At 39.4% G+C, this 24,660-nt stretch overlaps 1 protein-coding gene and 1 long non-coding RNA gene across 5 annotated transcripts; both read right to left on the reverse strand.

Annotated features, from left to right (window-relative positions):
* YBX3 (Y-box binding protein 3) lies at nucleotides 1-24,335 on the reverse strand. 4 transcript variants are annotated; one of them, XM_009247467.4, is made up of 10 exons: nucleotides 23,812-24,284; nucleotides 20,036-20,099; nucleotides 19,043-19,076; nucleotides 16,649-16,738; nucleotides 14,179-14,301; nucleotides 10,893-11,099; nucleotides 5,001-5,089; nucleotides 2,875-3,049; nucleotides 2,167-2,266; nucleotides 1-564 (listed from the first exon to the last, which is right to left on the reverse strand). In XM_009247467.4, the coding sequence occupies exons 1-9, from the start codon at nucleotides 24,068-24,070 to the stop codon at nucleotides 2,201-2,203; spliced, it is 1,107 nt and encodes a 368-aa protein (XP_009245742.2). In that variant the 5' UTR covers nucleotides 24,071-24,284; the 3' UTR covers nucleotides 1-564; nucleotides 2,167-2,200. The 4 variants fall into 4 exon arrangements, with proteins under 4 accessions (XP_009245742.2, XP_002822965.2, XP_003778021.2 ...); XM_002822919.6 differs by having other exon boundaries at nucleotides 4,992-5,089; XM_003777973.5 differs by lacking the exon at nucleotides 10,893-11,099 and having other exon boundaries at nucleotides 4,992-5,089; nucleotides 23,812-24,335.
* On the reverse strand, nucleotides 11,336-14,073 carry LOC134759487 (uncharacterized). Its single transcript, XR_010135718.1, has 2 exons — nucleotides 12,497-14,073; nucleotides 11,336-11,775 (listed from the first exon to the last, which is right to left on the reverse strand). It is a non-coding gene; the product is annotated as an uncharacterized LOC134759487 (long non-coding RNA).
* Nucleotides 24,336-24,660: the final 325 nt, after the last annotated feature.

Genomic DNA, 24,660 nt, shown 5'->3' on the forward strand with positions numbered 1-24,660 from the left:
TCTGAAGGGTAAAAATTTTATTTTTGAGGAATTTCTTGATGCACATTTTCAAAGGGAGTCACATAAGAAAGCAAAAATGTTATCCTCCCCTCATCCTAGAAATAAATAAGAAGGACATAAATTTTTTTTTTTTTTTTAAATCATGACACTTGGAGGTTTAGCACCAGCATCCAAAATGAACAAAAACGGAAAAAAAAGCATTTACTATATATTTCAGATTTCTTTGGTTGGGGTTCTCCCCATGTGGTATTAATATTTCTTGTTTCAATATATATATTACCAAAACAGTAAAAACCAGGAAAAAAAATATAAACCTAGCGGTTGCTGAAACTGGGGAGGCTGCTCTCTTGTCTTCTGTGCAGGAATTCCCAGGTTCTCAGCTTGCTGGAAAAATTTGTTGACATTTTCTTTTTGTAGTTGTTTCTTAAAGAATAACAGTAAACATTCCAATGTCCAAATCTTGGTTAGTCTTCCACTTTATTGCTTGGATGTTTCTTTGGTGTTGGTAAGGTTGTGGCCTGCTTTTTGCTTTATTTCTGAATGGTCACTAATTCTTTAGGTCACCTGGGAAAAATTAAAATCAAACTTATAAAGAGTGACAAAGTAACCATGAGTTAAAGAATAAAAAAGCAGAAATTATCTGCTTTTCATATAACTAGAAAAAGAGTACTTCAAATGCTCTAAATACAATCACATCTTGCATAGATCTCTAAGCTATATATTAATTAAATGGAAACTCTCACTTTTTAATAAAGTATTTTTATAAACCAGAAGTCAGTACATAAGAGTAAAAATTTTATAAAATTGTATAAAAGAAAATTACCATTACTAATGAAAAATACTCAAAATCATTTTAGTGGCTGCACCCTATCTTCTCATATGAATATACCACAATTAGCAATTTACCAAATGTCAGACAGATTGTAAATTGTAAAAATATTTTTTCCCAATATTTAAAATTATTTCCTTAGAAACAATACCTAGAAATAATGTTATGCCATAAAAGGGTATGGCCATTTTTGTATGATTAATATGTTGCTCTGAATCAGTTAATTCCAAGTATGAATAGGGAACTTATTTCTGTGACAAACTGCCCATGCTACCCAAGATAAAACAGAATATTGTCCTCATAGCGAATGCTTACTTACCTAATTAATGGCTGATTAAAATCCCACATCACTGGATATAAAAGCAGATGGCCTTAAGACACAAGAACTTATAATAATCCCAAAACTTCATTTATGAAATTTTAACAATTTTTGAAAAATAGCATTGACACTGAGTTTACAACCTCTCTTAACTAAAAGCTAATGGAAAGGGTGATAACCAAGAAGAATAAGAACTAAAGTCTCAGTTAAAAGGGTTATAGGTTAAAAAAAAAAAAACAACCCAGAATTTATAATTGAGTTGATCTTTCTAGCTATAATTCTACGTAAATAAAATGTCCAAGACCTTTAAAAGACAGAAAAAAGTAGAAAATGACAAGAAAATAAAAAGCTATCCTTTTATGAGAGGTTATTCTTTACCATACCCTATTGTAAACACTTCCTGTTATTTCACTTAATAATCCTTGCAACGACCCTAGTAAATATAATTAGTATCCTAATTTTTACCAGTAGCAGATAGTACTGAGACAGAGGATAAACTGCTCAAGATCACCCAGCAAATGAGAGGTGCAGTACAGCCTGCATCGGGTAGAAAAACCTTGGCTGTTATACACTACGCTGCACCACCTCAAAATAAATAAAGTTGATTATCAAAGAAAAAGGGAAGGAAAAAAAATCCTTTAGTTTATTCTACTGTTTCTGATTACTAAACAGGTTCTGAAACTGTTTCTAATTACTAAAACCAGGCCTTTGTTAGGGACTTTTAGCATCAGTTTCCCTAAGTGGTACTAGTAGTTAAAAACCTGCCTGTCTAGAAAAAAGAAGTTGAGTGTCATCAACTCTGTCTGAATGCTTATACCCTCACCAAAGCTTATCAAAATGAGGTCAATCCCAGAAATATTTAACCACCAAATCACTTTTTCCACAGAATCCCAATGGAGACAAGGGGTTGGCACAGATGAACTGCAGAACTAGTTTACACTAATTTGTACTCTTGTTGAGAAACCAGTGATACTAAAAAGAAAATACCAACTCAAGACTGGGCTGCCCCAGCTTTTACCTGCCGATGGTGAAGGTGCCTGGGGAGCCTGGTGTTACTCAGCACTGCTCTGCTGGGTGGGTGGAGCAGGGTTCTCAGTTGGTGCTTCACCTGCCTTGGCCTAAAATGCAAAACAAAGCCATAAATCAGATAAAGTCAGATGGCAGTGGAAAGTTCAAGACTGAAAGTTCTTAAAAGTTTGAATTTTCCTGTGAAGGAAAATTAGCATGCAAAAATTTAACTACTCTTATGTATGAGTCACAAATTAGTACCATATTCAGTCCCTGGCATCTCTACCAAAACAAAATGAAACCAAAACCCCACAAAAACAAAAAACAAAGCAAAACAAAATTAGTACCATAGAAGAACAGCTTACAAACGGCAACTAAATACCACTACTCTCCATAAAGTCTGTGATATACAACTGCTTTTAACTCATGCTTAGAGGCAGCTTCCTCTCAATAAATGCCACTCCTCTTTGAAGAACCCTAAATGTTTTAGCTCTGAATCCCCATTAGTATGGGTCATTCTTTCAGAGAATGTTAACTGGATTCGCATATGTGGTCTGTGTTATGTGCAAGGCATACCCTATATATACGGATTTTGAGCAAAATGTTTTTGTATTTGTTAAGTGTCAGGTTATCATGTGATAAAACCTCTTTTAGAATGCTAAAGTCTGACATGATTAAAGACAATCTGGCAACATCCGCCCTGATTGGTTGGATTTACCTCTTTGCCATCTTGTGAAGGAGCGTTAGGAGGACGCGGGCGACGCCGGTAATTGTAGGGACGCCGGTATCCACGGCGAACAGACTGCTGGTTTGGACCACTGGTGGCTTGCTGATTTTCTTTATCTTCAGCCTCTCCAACTGCTGGGGCAGGTCGTGGGCGAGGAGGTCCCCTGCTGTAGGGAACACAGAAGAAAATAGAACAAGTGCCAACGGGACAGGGCTTTTCCAGAAAATAAGGTTTTATTTATTTTTAAAAATTAAAAAGTCAAGTGATCAGGGCCAGGCATGATGGTTCACCCCTGTAATCCCAGCACTTCGGGAGGCTGAGGCAGGCGGATCACTTGAGGTCAGGAGTTCAAGACCAGCCTGGCCAACATGGTGAAACTCCATCTCTACTAAAAATACAAACATTAGCCAGGCGTGGTGGCACATGCCTGTAATCCCAGCTACTTGGGAGGCTGAGACATAAGAATCGCTTGAATCCATGAGGCAGAGGTTGTAGCAACTCAAGATTGGCACTGCACTCCAGCCTGGGTGACAGAGGGAGACTCCATCTCAAAAAAAAAAAAAAAAAAAAAAAAAAAAAAAAAAAAAATTCAAGTGATGAGTACTTATTGCTAGAATTATTCACAGGTCAATGCAACAAATGGAATACAGGTTTCATGAAAAAAAAAATCTTAATTTTCCATCATTTTCCCCTTTCATTTGAATACATATTTGTAAGGAACATACATATACCGAACACATACTCTGTTCCTATCAGGCCCTTTGATAAGCACTAAGAATAGGAAAATTAAAAAAGAAAAGAAGAGTAGTCTGGTATCTGCCTTCCATGAATAGAATTTAGCAGAGACTAAGGGAATTAAACATGAGAAGAAATACTATTATGTGCCAGAGCCTGTGCTAGTCGGTTTTAAAATTAAATATTTAATCTGAATGGTAATTCTGTGGATGAGATTTATAACAAGAAAACCAAAAGGTTTAGACGACAAAATATATGGCTGAGCTACATAAAAGTGCTGCTTTTATAGGTTAAAAAAGGTCAAATATGACTTCCCGAGATCACATAGCCAGGGACTGACAAAGCTGAGCCTCACGCAAGCTACTGAATCCTTTTTGTTCCAGTAAGACATTTCTATGCCATCTCTTTTATTTTGAAAGTCCTTAGTACTTAATCATTAGTGATTATGCCTAAAGCTGGAGGGAATCTTGTGAAGAAAAAGGATACAATCCTTTTACAATTATATTGGTAGAATCCTCTCCCAATATAATATACTTTTTATCCTTCAATAAAGCCATACTGACAAATTTCAAGGTAGCATAAACATCATTTAGGAAGGAAGTTGTAGTTTTTCCACTTACCACAAAGGGTAAGATAAAAGAATGGGCAGGCTTATATTATAAAAAGCTTCAAAGGGATCGTATGGAGGGAGTCTAGCCTAATTCAGTCTTCAAAAGGAATAAAGCACAAATACAATAACCCAGCATTCACGAATATTAACCTCAATGGTGGTAATAATATCTAATACATATCGAGGCCTTTACTTTATCAGGTACCACACTAATTATCTTAGCTGCATTAGTACCTTTAATCCCCAACTATAGAATATCTCTTTGTTTTCAGACAGGGTCTCACTCTGTTGCACAGGCTGGAATGCAGTCCAAGAACATACATCTAATGAGTTGTAGAGTAGGAAGATAAATTCAGGCGATTTGATCATACCCTGATATAACCCCTCTACTGGACTGCCTCAGTGATTAATACTCACTATCCCAAATACCCTCTGACACTCAATTCTTCCTCCATTTGCAGCATTACCATGGAATTGCCCACCAATAATTTATCTGATTTATTTTGATAAAAATTAAGTATTAATTTACATCTTATTATAATTCCAGAATACAAAATGATGCTTTGGGTGCAGAGATAACTAAAAATTCTAGTATTAAGTAGGTGGGAAATGTCACACCAGCACCTGAAAACTCTGGCATGTAGTGAAAGCATTCACATCTTCTAGATATATAATAAATCCACAAAACAGAACCACACAGTCCTCATTCTACCACTGAGCACACAAGTCCTGTAACTGGCCATTAGTGGAAAATGCGACATACCTACGGTACCTTGGGCGGTAAGTTGGATTTCGATGAACCGGTCCCTGAAGTTGTGCTCCCTCCGGGACTCCATCCTTCATCTCTCCAATCTCACCAGCCTGGAGAGGGAATGAGAGCTGACAGTGAGTGTCACGGCACAGGGGATAAGATACAGTGCATACAGCTATGTTCAGAATTTTTTTTAGAAGTAAAAAACAAAATGCTTCATTACAAAACTAGGCACTCTCAGCTGTAACACAAACTATTTATGAGTAAATCTTCGTGAATGACTGAAAAGGAAGACAAACCTAGTCTGACTAGAACACTCATTTGCTTAGTCCCAGAGCACCTAACTTTATTTTCGCATATCAATTTAACATTTTGAAATCGGATACATTTCATTCATCTCTTTAAATAAAATACTCTTTTATTTTTCTTTACGACAAACTTACTTTAAGCCAGTGGAATAAAATTAACTTATTGTACAACTTCTAAGGGAAAGAAAGAACAACTGAAAAAAAACAAAAAAACCCACCAACAATGTCTGCAATTCTTTACCATACAGCCATATCTCAACTTTCTTTTCTTTTCTCAAAACATCCCTTCCTCCCCCTAAGAGCCAAATACTGTCCTTCATATTTCATCACGAAAAGAGAAACAGTCAGAAGACAATTTCCACATTCTCATTAGCAAATCTACCCAGCTCCCTGTATTTAAATTAGAATTTTCTTCTCTCCCATTACCCTGGATAAGTGGTCCAAGTTCATATCTGAAACCAACAGCCTTTCTATTCTCATCAACTAGACACAGCATATTAATGCTATCCCTTCACTATGTTTTCACCTTTTCTATCATTTCCATCTAAGCATATATACCCAGTGAAATAGCACCCATACTTTTCAATTTTTTAAAATTTTGAAATAAGCACAAAGTTACAGAGAAGTTACCTGTAATTCTCAGCTCTCATTCAAGTTTCACCATTTGTCCCAATGATGCCCTTTATAGCAAAAACACCATTTAGAATTATGCACTGAAGTAAGTTATATCTTTTCGTTTGCAGCAATTTTTTTTTATTTATTTATTTGAGATGGAGTCTCGCTCTGTCGCCAGGGTGGAGTGCCGTGGCACGATCTCAACTCACTGCAACCTCCGCCTCCCTGGTTCAAGCGATTCTCCTGCCTCAGCCTCCCAAGTAGCTGGGACTACAGGCATGTGCCACCATGCCCAGCTAATGTTTTGTATTTTTAGTAGAGACGGGGTTTCACCATGTTGGCCAGGATGGTCTCAATCTCTTGACCTCGTGACCTACCCGCCTCAGACTTCCAAAGTGCTGGGATAATACGCGTGAGACACCACGTTGGTTTTCAGGACCTTGATGCTTCTTTAAAGATTACAAACCAGTTATTTTGTAAAATATCCCTCAACTTGGGTTATTGGTGTTCACTAATGATTAGATACTGTTTTTGCATCCCCAGGGGATGTCACAAAAGTGACACTGCATTCTCCTCACTGCATCCGGTCAGGTGGCATATAGTTTCAATGTGTGCCATTACTGATAATGTTCACTTTGATAAGTGGTTAAGGTGGTATCTGCCACCAGAGTCCCCCACTGTAAGTTGACTCTTTCCTTCTTTGTAATTAATGAGTACTTTGTGAGGAAGTACTTACAAAGTGCATAAATATACTATTCCTTATCAAATTTTTCAATATATTGGTTTATTTATTTATATTTGTATGGACTCATGGTTTTCTATTTTATTCAATGAGTTGTAATCTGTTACTATCATTACTGGCCAATGGGAACCCCTTCAAGCTGGCTCGTATCCTTTTGATGTGTTTCCAACATTCTTTGAGTACTTCTTCGTTTTCTGGCACAACAAGATGTTCCAGGCTCATATTGTACTTTCTCTGTCCCAGCTCTGAAATCAGCCATTTCTGCAAAGGGAATTCTTTTTGTTTGAGAATGTTATTTAAAAACAAAAAATTGGGGGACAGGTATGCTCAATGCTGTTACTAAGGTATCACTGCTTTCAGGACCTTTCAGTAGACAGAACTATGGAACACACACACACACAATGTTACATATGTATGTGTGTATGTATATATGTGGGTTTATGGCAAACACACATGCCTACCTTGACCTGGCCATTTAATGGCTTTAGAAGTTGTTGGTGAGATAAGGGATAAAGGAGAGACCAGGGGTAACTCTGCATTGTAAAAAGCAAAGCAAATCAAGCAAAAATCTTGCTCTGATCCCTTATCTTCTTCCAGCTACTACCCCATTTCTTTACAGACATACATACTAAAGAAAAACCAAACACCATGACCACTACTACAGAAACCTCAATGGAGAATACGTCTCCTCTTCCCGCCCTTTGCTGTTTCTTAAGTTCATTCTATTTAAACTTTTGTCTTCACCAAACCACTGACTTCCAAGTTACCAAATCTAATAATCAACTCTCAGCTTAATCTCTACTTATCAACAAGCATTTAACACATTTCTTTCTTGAAATACATTCTCCTTGGCTGCTCCTTCTCATTGTCCTTTGCTAGACAATCCTCATCTTCCTAATCTTTAATCGTTGGTGTGTCCCAGAACTTGATCCTAGGATCCTATTTCCACCTACACTCACTTTATAGTTAATATCATCCTGCCCCTATGGCTTTAAATATCCTGTTTTATAACTCCAAATCAGCCAGGCGCGGTGGCTCACGCCTGTAATCCCAGCACTTTGGGAGGCCAAGGCGGGTGGATCACGAGGTCAGGAGATTGCGACCATCCTGGCTAACACGGTGAAACCCCGTCTCTACTAAAAATACAAAAAAATTAGCCGGGCGTGGTGGCGGGCGCTGGTAGTCCCAGCTACTCGGGAGGCTGAGGCAGAAGAATGGCGTGAACCCAGGAGATGGAGCTTGCAGTGAGCCAAGATCGTGCCACTGCACTCCAGCCTGGGTGACAGAGTGAGACTCCGTCTCAAAAAAAAAAAAAAAAAAGATAAAATAAAACAAATAAATAAATAAATAACTCCAAATAATTATTTACAGTTCCATTTCTCCCCTTCAGACTCCCATTCACGCTTTTCCTGGGACCTGATGGACTTGATCCCTTGCTCCATTTAGGTCTCTTCTCAAATACAACTTAATGAACTCCCAAAAATGTTGTCAACCACTGTATCTAAGACTACACCTTCCATCCTCCAGCCACTTTCTACCTCCTCCCTCTGCTTTATTTTTTCTGCCTACTTAACACCTCCACTTGTAGTTGAATTTAATACGAGAAAAAGACCTCCAAAGAATTTTCACCTTTCCCTCCAAACCCAATCTTTCTTCAGTATTCCCATATTTGTTTAAATCAAAACTGCAGAGGTATTATTTACTCCTCATACAATATACTGCCATTCCTCATACTCCTCACTCAATCCATCATGAAATGCCAACACCTCTATATGCTTAAAGCATTTTCCAAATCTAACCGTTTAATCAGACCTTCCACTGCCAGCTTCTCTAATACAACTCATGTTCATCTCTCTACTGAAAAGATTATAGCAGCTGTTCTCCCTGCTTTTATACTCTTGCCTCCTGTGGTCCAGTCCCAACAAAACAGTCCAATAATCTCTTAAATGTTTCTTTTCTGTTGAGATCCCTTTACTGGCTTCTCATCACATTTACAGTAGGTCAAGGCTTTACAGTGGTCTACCAGCACGTCTGTCCTCTCCTGAGATCTCACCTCATACCCTCTCCCCCTTCACTCACATCATCCCCATCACAGGAGCCTCTCTTTAGTTTACTAAGTAAGCTCGGCCATTTCTTCCTCAGAAACTGTTGAGTCACAAAAAAAGGCTGAGAGAAACAGCAATTAACGTGTATAAAGGATGCATAATGTATAATGTATACATTAACGTGTATAATGGCAGAAGTCTTGTCTGCCAGCAAGACTGGATGACAAGAACAAAATGAATTAAAATTAAGTTCTACCACTTCTTGTCCACGTAAAATAAAAGTTGCTGATTTTTAAAAATAATCAAATTCCTTCATTTGTGACAACAACAAAAAATATGGAGACCACTACTTCCCTCAGGCTACAGAGACAACTAAAGTAAGAACCGATTCCAAATATCTGTCACCTGGTAGATGCCACAATGTTGCTCCCTTCCCTCCATCATGTAATTATTTTCTCAAAGACAATAAGTACATAGTAGCTCAGTGAACGATTCTACTTAATTTTCAAATCTATAGAACAATTTTCTTTAAAAATGGAAGTCATTCAGTCACTAATAAATCATGCTATATTATGTCCTTAGTGCATAAGGCAAATACCACTGGCCTATATATTCCTTTTTTTTATTCTATTATGCCCAATAAATTTCATAGCGTTGTAATAGTAGAAAATGTTGGCGAAGACTTTTCTATTTGATCTCAATAATTTTTACTATCCTAGAGATCCATCTATATATTTTTAAGACAGCACACTGACAACCTTGAAGTAGCTTAGTTATATGGATGAGAGCTTTAGGAATTTTCTTTTGATGCTCTTGACTGGCTTAATCAGACTACTTAGTCAGAGAACTAGTAGATATTATAAAGATTATTAAGAAATATGGTTTAAAGGATCAAGACAACTTTTACTTCTGACATGGAACAGGTAGGAAAGTCAGCCATTCAGTCAACAACTAAATGCAGTTAAGTTACAGGAATAAGCATGCATGTTCAAAAGCAGCTTTCAATTAGCTTCTGCATATGATGTTTTACATGGCACTAAGGAATGACTTTGCTCTGAAACTTCAATTTCTAAGGTGAAATACATTTTATTTCAAAAGATATGAAAAAGAATCATCATGCTTTCAGCAAACGTGATATATGTTGTATAAGCCAAACACTAAGGAGGAGTATGTCAGGAAAGCACTATTAAGACACTAAAAATAAGTGCATATTACAATCTCACTGCCTTTTCCTGTCCTTGTTTCCTAGAAGCCCAGAGTGCTGCCCTAAAGCTACTATGTCTCATGTACCCAATCTCTCCATATATGTAAGTCTACTTGTTATTTTTAGCACATTTGTCAGGGGCAGCTGTTGAAGAGTAGAAGGAAAAAAACAAGAAAGAACACAGTCATGCATGATGGGACAGGAGAAGGGCAGCAAAGAACAGACTGAACATAATGTTCAGTCAAAACATCTAGTGGTGGGGGGAAAAAAAAGAAACCCCAAGGACACTGAGGAGAAAAAAGTTGTGGCTACTGATAACAAAAATGATGACCTATCCCTAGTTTTCCAAGTTCCCTAGGAACTGCAAAGTTGATGTAAGGTTTATTAAGCACAAAACAAACTCAAAACAGCTGTACTAATATTCTGCAGTAAAAAAGGAGAATCAACAATCAACAACCTCCATTCTGGTAGGTTGCCTTTAAAAATCAGCACTGTCTCACTTAAATCCAATACTTTATAAACGTTATTTATGCTGCAGGCATCTTTTGCTAAATCCTTTATATTTAATCATCACAACCCTATGGTGCAGGCATTTAATGCCCCCATTTAATGGATGAACTTAATCTAAAACTTGGTTTTCTCAAAACCTCACAAGTAAGTAGCAGAAACAGGATTCAAATCCAGCCTGACTTCAGAGTCCAAGCTCTTACACATTCCACCTGTCTTGTTACCTTAATTCTTTTGTTCTTCTATCAACTAGAAACTTTAGCCATGAGGGTTCCCTATTATAGGCATGGATCACGTGGTTTTGCTTTCAGAAATGTTACCGCAATGACTGCTTTGAAAAAACAGACTGAAGGCCTTGCCTCAGCTTTTGTAGCATCAGGAAGCCATAAGCAAGGTTTCTGGCAGCTGGTGTTGGAGGAGGAGGAGGAAGAGGAGGCAGAGAAGGACGGAAGGGTGAGGATTGCTGAAGAGAAGTCTCAGTTGCAATTTTACCTGTATTCTGTTGGGATGGGGTAAGACCCGTGAGCGACGGTCAAAGGTCTGTCCCACGTGGTAAGGCGGGAACCGCCGCTGCCGGTACTGAGGGCGATACTGGGGGCGGCGCAGCTGATTCCGGGCCCCAGAGAACTGCCTATCAGTGGCAGGGGGGTCAAATCCTTCACTGCTGCCGCTCCCTTCCTCCTCCTCCTCCCCAGCGTACTAGCGAAGCAAAGAAACAGAGATTCAGAAGAAGTTTTAGCAAGGAAAGAACCAAAGAACACCATTTAGGATGAATATCACCAAAATAAAATCTCCCCAAAGCAATAAAATCCTTTCCATTATACAGACAAAATGCATTTAACCCAGATTATCATGTGATTGCCTGGGATAAACTACATTAAGATTAGAGTAGATCTGTGCAGATAAAATACCAAGAAGCAGAAAAGCAAGAGCAATCAATCTACAATCAATTTAATAGTCATCTAATTAGAACTGGTATCAGCTAACCAACCACCCGAAGAGTATCTGTAAGGTTTATAATTTTTGCTCCATCAAATGCGTGTCTCCCAGCATTTACCATCCACTGAGGCAATGTCAGGGAAAAGCCAAAAAAGAATACATTTTATGATGTTACCAACATATTTGACCCAAGTGGTATTCTTCCTACAACAGTCTGTAAAGTGTGGATGGGATCTCTGAAAACTTCCAGGGGGTCAGCGAGGTCAAACTATTGCCATAATATTACTAAGATGCTATTTGCCTTTCCCAGGCATTCTCTCAGAAGTATATGGTGGGGTCTCCCAAAGGCTACAATGACATGTGGTCTCTCAGCAGACTGAATGCAGAAACAGATGTGAGAATCCAGCTATCTTCTATTAAACCATACATCAGAGATCTGCAAAAGTATAAAGCAATACCACTCTTTTCAATTTAAATATTTTTTTCCATAAAAACTGTTATTTTCACGAACATATAGTTATTTTAAGTCAATTAACATTTTAAGTTTATTTTATTTTCTAATATAATATTAATATAAACAAACATTGACAAAAACTCTAGAATCCTCAATATCATGTAAGCATATAAACAGATCCCAAAATCAAGAAGTCTGAGAACCACTGACCTATGGCATGACTCCCTTTATATGTTTAGGAGTAAAGCTTTAATCATACTTTGATGGTAATAAGCCCTAATCCTGGAGGTTTCTAAATATAGACCTTATTAATATTAACAAAGGAAATTACTGATTATTTTATATTTTTCTTCTATTTAAATTATATCATATACTACCATTTTACATTTTAAAAAACCAAACATCCTACAAAGACTATGTGATTTCAAGTCTTACTTTAAAGAGGATCTGCAAATGCCTTTAATGGGAAGTAACTAGTTTTTAAAAATGAATAAATAAAAAAAGCAAAATAATGACCCATTTTTTTTTTACAGGAGTGTATTTAAGCTTTGGACCGTTCCAGAACAAGTCCACATGTGCAACCAAACTCCCCCTCCAAAAAAGCCAAAAAAAAAAAAATCAAGTCATTCTACTCTTCATAAAACCTCTAGCAAAGATGAGATTCACAATTATGTAAACGTTTATTTGCACAGAAAATGCTTACCAAAATATTAAGTGTGAGACAACATAAACTGTTTTTCTTCTTGGGCTTATCTTCCTCTTTCGCATTTCACACAATCAAATCTTTAAGAGTTTTACAAAGCATAATAATGGCACCAGCACTGCTGAATACGCTCTTTTGAGAGATACTGAACAAGTTGTTGGGACTTAGATATTACAACAAAAAAGCTCATTTATGTATACTTTAAGAGTGTTAACAATTTTGTTTCTTAAGCGTTTTAACAATTTTGTTTCTAAATATCTTTTATACGCATGACTTTAGAATTTTCAGGTTTTGGACGGGAAAAGCCCTTAAGAAAAATTTTTCACTGAATGTTTTTCTACCACTTTTACTTTTGAATTAACCTGGGAGTCAAAATAATCACACTTAGCACTCTGTGACTCTGATGAACTTGAAAGAGAATATGATGTAGGAAATGCTACAGCAGCTCATTCCTAGCTACCCCCTCATAGCTTATTAAAAATCAAATAAGATAAGCAAAAACAAAGAAACAAGTGGGAAGTCCTAGGGAATCTGATAGAATTAATTTGGGCAGGGTGTGATGATGGCAGAATAAAGAGGAAAAGCATTTAGGTAAACAGAAAGATATACATCCATCAAAACATAAAGATAGGTAATTCTCAATCTGCAGATATTTAATTCTGATGAGTTTTTCTTTGGATGAGATAGGTAGTCACAATCCTGTGCTGACAAACATTCGAAGTTTTCTTCAATGTGCCAATACCTGGTTCTAATTCTAGAAACACCAAGAACTGATTCAAATCTAGTAAGTTCCTCATGGCCACAAATATACTGGGTCAATTTTGGGTGCCTTCAGAATACTCCTATAAACTGAGCCTCCCAAGAAAGCTCCAGCCAGATTTGCTCAGAAACTGTTTCCCCTGCATTGAAACCAACTTAAAGAACTAAAAATCCACAGAATCACTTATTGCTTCTTTACTTTGAAATAATGGAAAAATGCTATGCTAAATAAAACAGCCACTTAACCAAGACAAATTAGTTAATAGCTCTGTGGCCTGCACTTTTATTGCCTATTCACAAGTTATTTTGCATTCTTTCACCAACCAAATTTTGATTTTCTTAGAGGTCAACAGTGTCGGCACCAAAGAATGAACAACAAGGTTAAGTCAATGATGGAAATCCATTCCCCTTTGCCAGTGAATGTCTGTGACTAGGTTCTGGCCAGAAAAGAGAGACAAATGAAGAGAAACCTTGTTAAAACCTCAGCACTGTCTCCCTTAAGTCTTCCTGTTACAAGATAATTAAATGTCTATTACTCGTAGCCAAATATATCCTAACTGATACAACTTCTGAATGGCAAGTTTCTAATGAGACCAGTGGCTCTGGAAAAATTCTGAGAGCTAAGATTTCCCCTTAAGAGTACCGTGTATATTGCTCCAGTGATGGGTACACCAAAATCTCAGAAATCACCACTAAAGAACTTATTCATGTAACTAATCACCACTGGTTTCCCAAAAATCTATGGAAATCAATAATAAACATTTTTAAAAATAAGATAAAAATTTCCTTTAAAGAAAAAATAAAAATCACTTAAATCATTTGTCTCCAGGAGAAGACAAGGCATTTATCTGCTCCAAGTATATACACTTAATTCCATGCATGAACAATTTCTCAATCACTGGTAAGTAACAGAGACAACGTACATTCCGGGGTGGGCCACGGCGCCTTCCATAGTAGCCACGTCTGTAACGGCGCCGATCTGCAGCGTAACGACTCCCTTCCACAGGAACTCCATCTGGGCCAGTCACATTGGCAGCTTCTGCACCCTAAGAAGAAAATAAAAAGATGGCCTCAAAATTAAAAAGAACATAAACTAACTCAAAAAACAGCCTTGGACTGCTAGAGTATAAGACTGGCAGAACACACTAAGAATTCCCACTGTGACTTTAAAAACAGATCTAGGTTTTAAACAAAGTGAGCAAGGTACTTCACATCCTGATTTAAACATGTATGGCTTGTTTGCTCATACAACCTGAGTTTTGCTTTCTTGTCTAGCTATGTCAATCGCAAAAGCAATGTGTAACCTCTTTAAAGAACATAAATTAGCAAATATACAACTGTCAAACTAGAAGCAATGCTAGACCAGGAAGAATATTCCTTGATGGGAAAGACTTGAGATACTGTTATTTTCCTAGAATCTGTTGAAACCTATGTTAGTCTAGGAGGTAACAAGAGGACAATCCCTATTCATGGGCTCACATGATTCTCTATCCAGCACAAAGGTACTGAGTGAAACTTCTCCCATTTTGGCAGCAACAAGAAGAAAGGGTCTTTGAGTAATAATATTCTCCACACATGTAGTCCTTCTTTAGCCTTTCCTATTTTCCTAATTCTAAACAGATTTAGAATTCTTATTCTCATACGGACAAATGGAAAATGTTTCAAAAATGTTAAAAAAATGTAGACCAAGATTTCACAGAGTGTATTTCACACCCTACATCAATTTGTAAAACCCCGAGTTCTGAAAACACACAGAAGAAAAATCAACCCAAAACAATTTTTTAAAAACTGGATGGGATATCAGAGATCCTCACAGACCGGCATGTGCTGTTGAGTGATTTGAAAATCTAAAAGACTTACAAGATACCCTGAGGATCACACTGGTAAAGGTAATCACTTACATTTCTGCATCAAATCAAATAAATTGTTTTTCTTTTAAAACACAATGGTTTGAGAGCCATTAGGAACATGACCTATGGAATGGTATATGTGTATGTGGGAGGAGCACATACAGGGAGTTAACCTGTCATCCAGTTAATTTATAATTCAGCTGCCATGATTAGCTGCCGTGGCAGTTGTGCTATATGTAGTTTCAGCGTGTTTTTCATCTTACTCAATATTGTTTTACTAACATCTATAACAGACTAAATACAAAGCATAAAGGACATTACTGACACGGAATTAAATACATAACAGTATTAGAAACTTCTGTAGCTAGTCTTCAGGACAATCCCTTAACTTCTTGGATTCAATTTGCCTGAACAAAGCTATTTTAGGGTCTATCACGATACCTTCAGCTTCCCAAAATCCAAGCCAAACAGAAAACAAAATGATTAATATTCAATTTCAATCTCCTTTTATTGAGATTAAAATATTCTTTACCATGTATTATTTGTAGGCAGAAGTGCTTACAAGTCGGCCTGAAAACTTTACTTTGATAAAATAAATCTTTTGCCCCAAAGCAGTTTTTTTTTTCGAAACAGAATTTTACTCTGTCGCCCAGGCTGGAGTGCAATGTCTTAGTTCACTGCAAACTCCACCTCCCAGGTTCAAACGATTCTCCTGCCTCAGCCTCCTGAGTAGCCGGAATTACAGGCGTGCGACCACACTCAGATATTTTTGTAATTTTAGTAGAGACGGGTTTCACCATGTTGGCCAGGCTGGTCTCGAACTCCTGACCTCAGGAGATCCGCCTGCCTCGGCCTCCCAAAGTGCTGGGATTACAGGTGTGGGCCACCATGCCCAGCTGCAAAGCACTTTTAATATATTGTTAATACATAAGATAGTTAAATTTTAATCTGCATTTCGAAATATATACCTTTGGTATAAAAATATAAGTTATTTTTAAATTGAGAAGTCAGCTTTTCTTTCCATAATCAGAGATGGTCATTTATTAAGTAAGAAATTAAAGTATCTTTATTGCAGAATGTTTATAATGACAATGTCAAAAATATTTCTGCTGGCTGGGTGCAGTGGCTCACACCTGTAATCCCAGTACTTGGGGAGGCTGACACAAGTGGATCACCTAAGGTCAGGGGTTTCAAGACCAGCCTGGCCAACATGGCAAAACCCTGTCTCTACTAAAAATACAAAAATTAGCTGGGCGTGGTGGTGGGTGTCTGTAATCCCACAGCTACTAGGGAGACTGAGGCAGAGGAATCGCTTGAACCTGGATGGTGGAAGTTGCAGTGAAACAAGATCGTGCCAATGCACTCCAGCCTGGGCAACCCCATCTTAAAAAAAAAAAAAAAAAAAAAAAAATTCTGTTTAAAAGTCACTTCCTGCTATTGTACAAAAATTCCAAAGTCATGTCAATTCATAAGGCGCTGACAGATAATTGTGCAACAAAACTATGTGCCAGCACTTTGATACCCAACCACAATTTCCTCTCACCTTCTCTCCTTCAACCACATCAAACTCTACAGTTTCTCCATCTCCTACACTACGCAGATATTTCCGTGGGTTATTCTTCTTGATGGCAGTCTGGAAAGAGAACAGAAAATTTTATTCGATGTATATTTCAATATTGGCCACAGATTTCACTGCTTTCAAGTACACCAGAGTGAACTTGAAGAAACTGTTGACCAATTCTTATTTTTCCACCATTCTCCCACTGACTTGGGTCTCCAACACAACAAGAAGAAAGCACTATAAAACTATACTCCACATTACTTTCTTGATTTGTGCCATTCATCTTGACAGGTGGATTAATCAGAATATGTTTTTTCTATAACTGCAGTGTGTGCAGTGACTACACACTAGTGCTACAGGCTGATCACCTGATCATATCAGATGTATTAATTACCTCAAACCATTAAGCTTCGGAGATTCTCTGAATCTCCAGAGGAGGAAAGGAGGCAGTGATAAAGAAAAACAAATTAAAATGCCAAGGGGATAAATATTTCTGACGAGTAAACAAAATTATCTCAAGAATCAGAACATATTAGTAATAATCTGGCCTCCCCCCTCTCCTCCCATTTTGCAGATGAGTTAACATGAGGCTAACAGTTAAAGTGATTTATCTGAAGTCACAAACGTAACAGCCCCAGGGATGATGGGGAAAGTGGAGGAGGGGGAATTCATATCCCTGTACTCTACCTATATGATATTTATTCAACATTTCCCCCATCACACAATTCCTATGTCAACAAATCCTACGTTCCCTGATAATACATTAAAAGGTTAGTGAAGATGCTATTCTTCATTAAACATCTACACCTAAATATCTGCTTATGAATAGGTGCTGCTCTCTCTTGTTCAATCAATGAAGGCAGAAAATAATTCCTGCCATGCATTTCCATTTCTTTGGCTGGTATCTCTAAACAGTTAAAGGGGCTTGAGTTTCTATGGAACTAGGTCAACCTTATTTTATAAAGCGATTAAGCATGCGTAATCCAGCCCGTCCCCTAACTCTGAGTAGGAGGGAAAAGAAATAGTGAGCCAATAGAGCAGAGACCTCACCCATAGAGGAAAAAAGGCAGTTCAGGACAGACACGCAGCATGAACATTCAGCCATTCCAAAAACAGCCCCTCCCTGCCGACTCGCTCCCCCTTTCCTGTTAAACTGGGCAAGCCTCAACACACTGAGGTGACTCACCACACAACCTCACGGGGGCTGGAATCGGGTCATATACTCACAGGCTAATAAAGCCAGCCACCAATACAGCAACTTCTGAGGACCTTGACTCTAGCAGTCTTCAGAATTCTTACCCCAAAAGGTCTATTAAGCTCAAACCTCCAAGTATTATAAACAACACTATTATGACCCTAAAAGTCACTGTATCTGAACAAAATAAATCTACTCAAATTATCTACATACAACTGAGATATATCCAGTCAAGCAGAAATATAAACAATAGAAACCACAGCTAGATACCACTATCTCCAACTCCTACGGTCACTCTAATACACACACAAACCTAAACAGAAGGAAACAAAAACACAGAAAATCAGATGTATTCTGGATTTCTGCATTGCAAGAGAATGGGCTGGCATCAGTACCTGCTGCTCTATCTTCCTTATGGTTATACTCTGAGAACGCATATTTCAGACAATTCACTGAAAACTAAATAAACAAAGAGAACACTAAGGATAGTATTCCTTCTCTTAACCTATTTTATAAAGGAAGTCTAGGACATATTAATAACAGAATAAATAACATCCTAGGCTAATAGAGCAAAGAAAAACTGAGGCACCTATAGCAGAGAAGCTCCATATCTTACCCATTTCCTCTATTTCCTGCAAATCTAAGGGAATTTGCAGCTTTTGACCTGGACATGTCTTAACATGCCTCATTTAACAAGAGTGAGGGCTACCCTGGGAACTGGAAGTTTTCTCATCTTACTATTTGCTTCTCTGTGCTATTTACTTCAGTTGAGAGCTGCTCTGATAGAGGAGCTTTAACCAATACCTACCCAGGCAGAAGCCAGATTGGCTCCAGGCAAACACTAAGGAGGAACCACATCGGGAGAACAGGATGCTAAAACGGAAACAGACTTTTTTTTTTTGCTAAGGACTCAAAGGCTTTAAAAATTAGAAAGTGGTCTAACCAAATATCACTTTATACAACTGTAAAAATAAAACTATTAGAAAACAGTTAATATGATGGGGTAGAAGAACTTATTTGCCAATCTTAAAATGTGGAACTGAGCTCTTGTTGCAAAATAAATCACAGAAAGAGTTTAGATTAAAATAATAATCCATAGGACTTACTTTTGGGAAAGGGTTGACAGAAGATTACACACCCCCTCCTCACATAGCAAATGTAGTATTTATAATCCCTCTTACCTGATGTACAAATACATCTTCTTTGGTGTCATTTCTGTTGAAAGACAAAAAGCTCACAATTAAAGGTAGTACATATGTGCAAAAACTTAAAAGAACCTATGTGTTATGAATTTAAATCCCAAGTCCTCAAAACACAACATATATTTTCACTTATTTTCTACACTCAATTCAGACACTTAAAATCAATCCTTGTTAAACATTTCTAACTCCACACGCCACCCACCTTCCTCCTCCACATTGCCACAGTGTTTAGATCCAAGCTCATAGACTCAACATACAGAAACATCCCCTTCCTCTGTCTCTTTCTGAATCACATGGTGTGTAATCAGAGACTTAGATTTTCCTCCCAGCAAAAGCAAAGCAAGACAGTTAAAAGGACAGGGCACAGCTGTGAACTAGGCTCTCCTTACACTGAAACTTAAAACAGCCCCCCACCCCCACTCCACCAAAGGAGACAAGAAATTGGAGGAACTTTAAGAAGGGGTGGGAAAGCAAAGAAAATGCCGGTATCATGTAAAAACCTCATAATACTCCCAACATCTTGTAGTTGTGTTCTCATTCCTGTATGGTTAAAAGTTACCACAGTTTACAGTTTCTACATAGGACTGGACCAGAAGTGGGTTAAAGATCCAGCTCAATTACTCACTAGTTGGGTGACCTTAGGAAAGCTGCTTAACCAGTATAAGACTCCATTTCTCCATCTGTGAAATTATGGATATGGTCTCATTTATCCTAAGGCCCTTCCCATTTCTGATTTTATCTTCCCCTTTTTTCCCTTAATGACTAGATTTTATGAAATAAGTTATTTATTAGTGTCCTGGAAATGTATTTTAAGTAATATTTAACAACCAGTAGCTTAGAAATGAGAATATTTACAGTGCTTAGAAACCTAAAAAATTTATATAAGCCATTAATGAAGGCTAAGGGATTTATAACTGCTGGTGCCACAATGTAAGTATAAACTTAAAACATGCAACACACACACACACATACCGATTTATAAATCCATATCCATTTCTGACGTTGAACCATTTGACAGTGCCAAGGACTTTGGTGGCTAAAATAGGATTAAGCAGATAAATTAGTATCTGACCTACAAAGAGATAAAGCTCATATCACTAAGATCTTGATAACATTAGACAAAGCCTAAACATACCTAAAGAAATCATTAAAAGCTTAATTCCAAAATACATTAGAAAAAGAAAATGGAGCAAGCCAAGATCTCATAAGGAAATACTTTTCAGAAGACTAAACCTTTCTTCCTTATTCAACTTTTCAGGAAAGTCACAAGATAAGGAGTGGTTATAAGTCTATACAATTCTGTAATCATTAAAATTGAGAAACACTGAAGGAAAAAAAAAATATTCAAGATGAATGTTCCAAGTTTTAGCCTAGACAAATTTTGTAAGTTCAAAAGAGGGGCTACAATAAAAGAGTGAAAGACCTTAACACATCACTTTCATACTTGGAAATATTAGGCAAACTTTAATGAGAAACAAGGTGGCTCCTTGTTAACAAGCAATCTACAAAGATGTAAAGCAACTTGTCCAGTTGCCAAATGGGAGCCCATCAGAGGAGTCAAGAATAATTATAGAACTGCTGCTGTCTCAATCCAGTTCTGTACTTACCACCCTGAGACATGATACAACAGGTCTCTTCGAACCACATGATGAATTTGGGCTTGTTTCTTTGTTTACCTTGCTCTCTACAGTTGTGCGAATCAAACTTAAGCATTTTTCCATAAAATCCCCCTGTTTACCATGATGGTTGTCTCTACCTCATGAGCAGGACCACTTCTCTACAATGCCTGATTTTAGCAGAATTGAGAGAAGGAATCTAAACAAAATATAACTTCATGTAACTTGTATTTTGTAGGTTTATATTTATCTCAACTATTTCAGATATGATCTTTGGAATCAATTGTGAACGACAAATTCAGTACTTCTAGGAAATGCCCTTGTCTCAATTCAGGAAGTGCAAAAAGCAATTATCAAGACTCAATGAAACAGGAAACCTGGCAATAGATTACCTTAAAGAAAAAATAAAGAAAAAAGGCTCAGTAGCGAATGAAAGTAATTATTAACATCAATCCATGCTGTCTTTCCATAAAATGCAAAGTTTATAATTTCCAAGGATAAACAATAAGGCTTCACTTTTAAATTCAAAACTAAAATAGTAATTAGGAGTTGCTCTGTTGGAGGCAGGGTTAGTTCTGAAGTTTGCTAGACTGATATACTTGGGAAAATACTTTAGCTCTCTTTGTTGGGGGAAAGAAAATCCAAAACAAAAAAAAACATGTCTTTACATCTCCAAAGTTATGCAGTCTACACTGATTAGGCATTCTCCAGCTTTAGTTCCAAAGATCTCTCATCTCTCCAAAGGAGAGATCAAACCCAGGCAATCTTAACGTTTGAGGCCGCTCTAATTGGAGCAGCAAGGCAAAGCAGAAAAAAACAGTTGATGTTTTAGATGCAAATGTACACAGAAGAAGCCTGTTTTTGATACATTACATGCATTTAAATCAGGCAATATTCCAAATAATATGCGTTTAGTGCCTCTTTTCATTTGCCCCAAAAATTAATCACCTGGGAAAATATAAAGACTGGAACTGTTTTTAATATCTAGCATTGTCGAAGGAATAATCTTGATTAAAATGGCAATACTAATAATAAAGGAAAAAGATGATAAATAATTCTCAGGTCTAACCTCAATCCAGGATGAAGGTTATTTTTACTTTCCAATGTAGTTTAAAAAGTTTCGTAATTCCACAAATACTTCTCCAAGGACTTCTTACGATCAAATTCATTCCCACTTCTTGCTTTAAACCATAAACCCACTTCATATACACTAAGGGGAAGGGTTGGGGAGGAAGACCATAGATTTCCATAATATTTATCAGAAGGAAAATTTTTTTGCACTCATGAGAACTATTTTTCTTGTGCCTATAAACTCAAGTTAAGGCCCATTTGCAAATACTACAACATATCCATTTTAGTCAGCACTGTGCCTAGCACATCTTAGGCATCCATGTGTTTGCTTGGCAAAGGAAAGGGGATGGCAGGACACACTAGACAGAGACAAACAGTGTTGAGGTGTCATGTAGAAAGGGCTGTCCTTCATTTTTAGAGAGACGCAGTAAGAGTGGAAAGATAAAAGTCATCAGACTCGTCACCACGGATCTGCAGAGGCAGTCGGTTGAGGAAATTAACCTTCATTTATCTGTTTCCTTCATCTTTAAAGATAGTATCTGCTTTCCCAATCTCAGAACAGTACAGGATTAAGTGAAAAACCGCAAAAGCTTTCTACAAAAATAAGGTATCATTAACAATGTTATCTTAACACTGCTTTGCAGAACACAAGGTTGTCTCTCTCAGACATCTGGCAGAAAGTGTTCCAAGAAATATTTGCTAGGAACAACATCACAATGTACTACTGACTAGATTTAAGCAACTTTTAGCCCAGCAAAATCAGGCCCATTTTGTTTCTTAACCTACACAGGTTACAATTAGCATGTTGTTTGGTAGGGACTTAGTAAAAGCCCTGGAAAAAAAAAAAAACAAGAAAACAGTCCTCTCAAGGTGGGGAATATTGAAAGGTATTACACTTCTCTCACATTGCTCCCTCAACTTTCTTCCCAAAGGGGAAGCAGGGCTCAGAGAGATGAGACAAACATGCCCCACCCCAAATAGTGAAGAGGTCTCCGAAGCATCCTACACCATCTGTTAACGTTCTTGTTTATAAGAGCTAACGATATGGACACACACCCTTTAGGGAGGTTATTCACCACCCACCTGCTTTGCAAGCGTTTAAGAACTCACACAGGGGCGTTACTTACGAAGAGAACGCTTAAGTTATATGACTAAACCAACAACCATCACAGACACCCTTTCCATCCACTGCCCCCCCAAATCTCAACATTTCATCTTCCTGTTTCCCTTCCTAGGTTACAAGCGCCAAGGTAACAATGTTTTGAACTAACGTCATACCCCCACTTCCGACGAAGTTTTTTCAGCTGCTACACCACGTGCGTTCCCACAGTCCGGGAAGAGGGAAGCGTGTAGCCATTGGTGGACACTGAATGGCTGTTTGCGGCTGTGGCCACAGAGAGGGGGAGGAGGACGTGGGACTAAGACCCAAGTTTCCCGGAGACGATTGCAACACCTCTTTGCTGGCATGTGGCCAACAGGAGCATGGCGTCTTTCCCATGCCCATGTGGGAAGGGCGTCAGGGACAGACACCTGACCCTTCCTGGCAAGAAGCTTTTCTATCTTTCCCTCCCCGTCTCCTTCTAGCGCCTTCCTCTTCCCCAAAGGAAATGCTCTCCTTTCCCAGATCCAAAGCAAGGACCCCAAAGTGCCAGGCCCACGTGTCGGTCCTTCCCCTACATCCATCCCTACCCAAGGTCCCCTCTCCCAGACTGCCTCTCCTTTTCTCTCCAAACGCAGGCATTTTCCACCACGGGAATCCGCGACAGTGCCCGTCTGGGAGACAGAAGTTAAGACCTAAACTTTCTGGCCCGGAACCAGAAGGGAGGTGCACATGGCGCCGAGGAGCGCAGGGCGCAGCGCGCTCACCTGGGAGCGCGGGCAAGGAAGGCTGCCAGCGCTGGGGACCCAGAGACCCCTAGGGACCCGGAGATCCCTGGGGACCCCGAGCTGTCAGCGTCTCCAGCCCGGGTGGGAGATGTAGCGCGAGCTGCCCACACGTGCTCTGCGGCCGGCTGGGCCCGCCCCACTACCGCAGCCCCTGCTCTCTCCGGCCTGACTCACCGAGAACTTTTTTCTCCGCGTCTTCGCTGCTGGCGGCGGTGGCTAAAGAGGCGGCGGCCGCGGTGCCCGTGGCTGCGGGGGCCGCGTCTCCACCGGGGTTTCCTGCGACGTGGGCGGCGGGCGCCGGGGCCGCGGCCTGGGGCGCACCGCTGCCCACCGGGCTCTTGGGCGCGGGGTCCTGGGGAGCCGCGGCGGCCGCCTCCGTCGGAGCCTGCGGGAGGGTGGTGGTGGTGGTGGTGGCCTCGCCCGCCTCGCTCATGCCTCCTCCTCCTCTGCTCTCGCTCAGGCGCCTCGGTGGCGGTTGGTCGGCGGTTAGCGCGGCTGGTGGTCGCGGCGGCCGGGGCTCGCTCTCGGGGAGGCCGGGGCGGATCTCGCGGCGCAGGCGGCGGCGGCCGAGGTGGGGTCGCGCGGCGGAGGCGGCTCGAGCTTCGTGCTGCGCGCTCGCTCTTGGGCTCCTCGCTCGATCTTACTGCCCCAAAAATGGCCCCGCACAAGTTTTTCTAGGCGGCGCACCGGCCCGGGAGGGAAGGGCGGGCGAGGGGAGAGGGTGGGGAAACTTGGCTCGGGAGTCGGGCCCTGGACTCTCATTAGCATTTAAAGGCGCCCGGTGCGCTTTCCATGGCTCCAATCCGCTGGGACGCGAGCGCGCGGGCCGCGTTGCAGAGCCAAAGAAAGCCAGGGTGAACGGGGCGCCCGGGTTGTCGTCTGGAGCGTTCCGAGGAGCCCGCGCTGCTGACCCTTTGTTGGAGCGGGATGCAGGGGCTCTCCTCCCTCAACCCGTCTTGACACCCGCAGCTGACAAGGAGAGGTAAAATAGGGCACCTAAACTACTCTGCGGTTTACCCTCTC

Source organism: Pongo abelii, chromosome 10, assembly GCF_028885655.2.
Source record: "Pongo abelii isolate AG06213 chromosome 10, NHGRI_mPonAbe1-v2.0_pri, whole genome shotgun sequence".
Taxonomy (NCBI): domain Eukaryota; kingdom Metazoa; phylum Chordata; class Mammalia; order Primates; family Hominidae; genus Pongo; species Pongo abelii.

What these genes read in the sequence shown, in the direction of transcription:
- YBX3 (XM_002822919.6), bottom strand. Translation starts at nt 24,070, where the DNA reads ATGAGCGAGGCGGGCGAGGCCACCACCACCACCACCACCCTCCCGCAG. An exon ending in CGCGGAGAAAAAAGTTCTCG is followed by an intron (nt 20,100 to 23,811) that starts GTGAGTCAGGCC and finishes ATCCTATTTTAG; the next exon opens with CCACCAAAGTCCTTGGCACT. An exon ending in TACCGCCCAAGGTACCGTAG is followed by an intron (nt 3,050 to 4,991) that starts GTATGTCGCATT and finishes TGTTCCCTACAG; the next exon opens with CAGGGGACCTCCTCGCCCAC.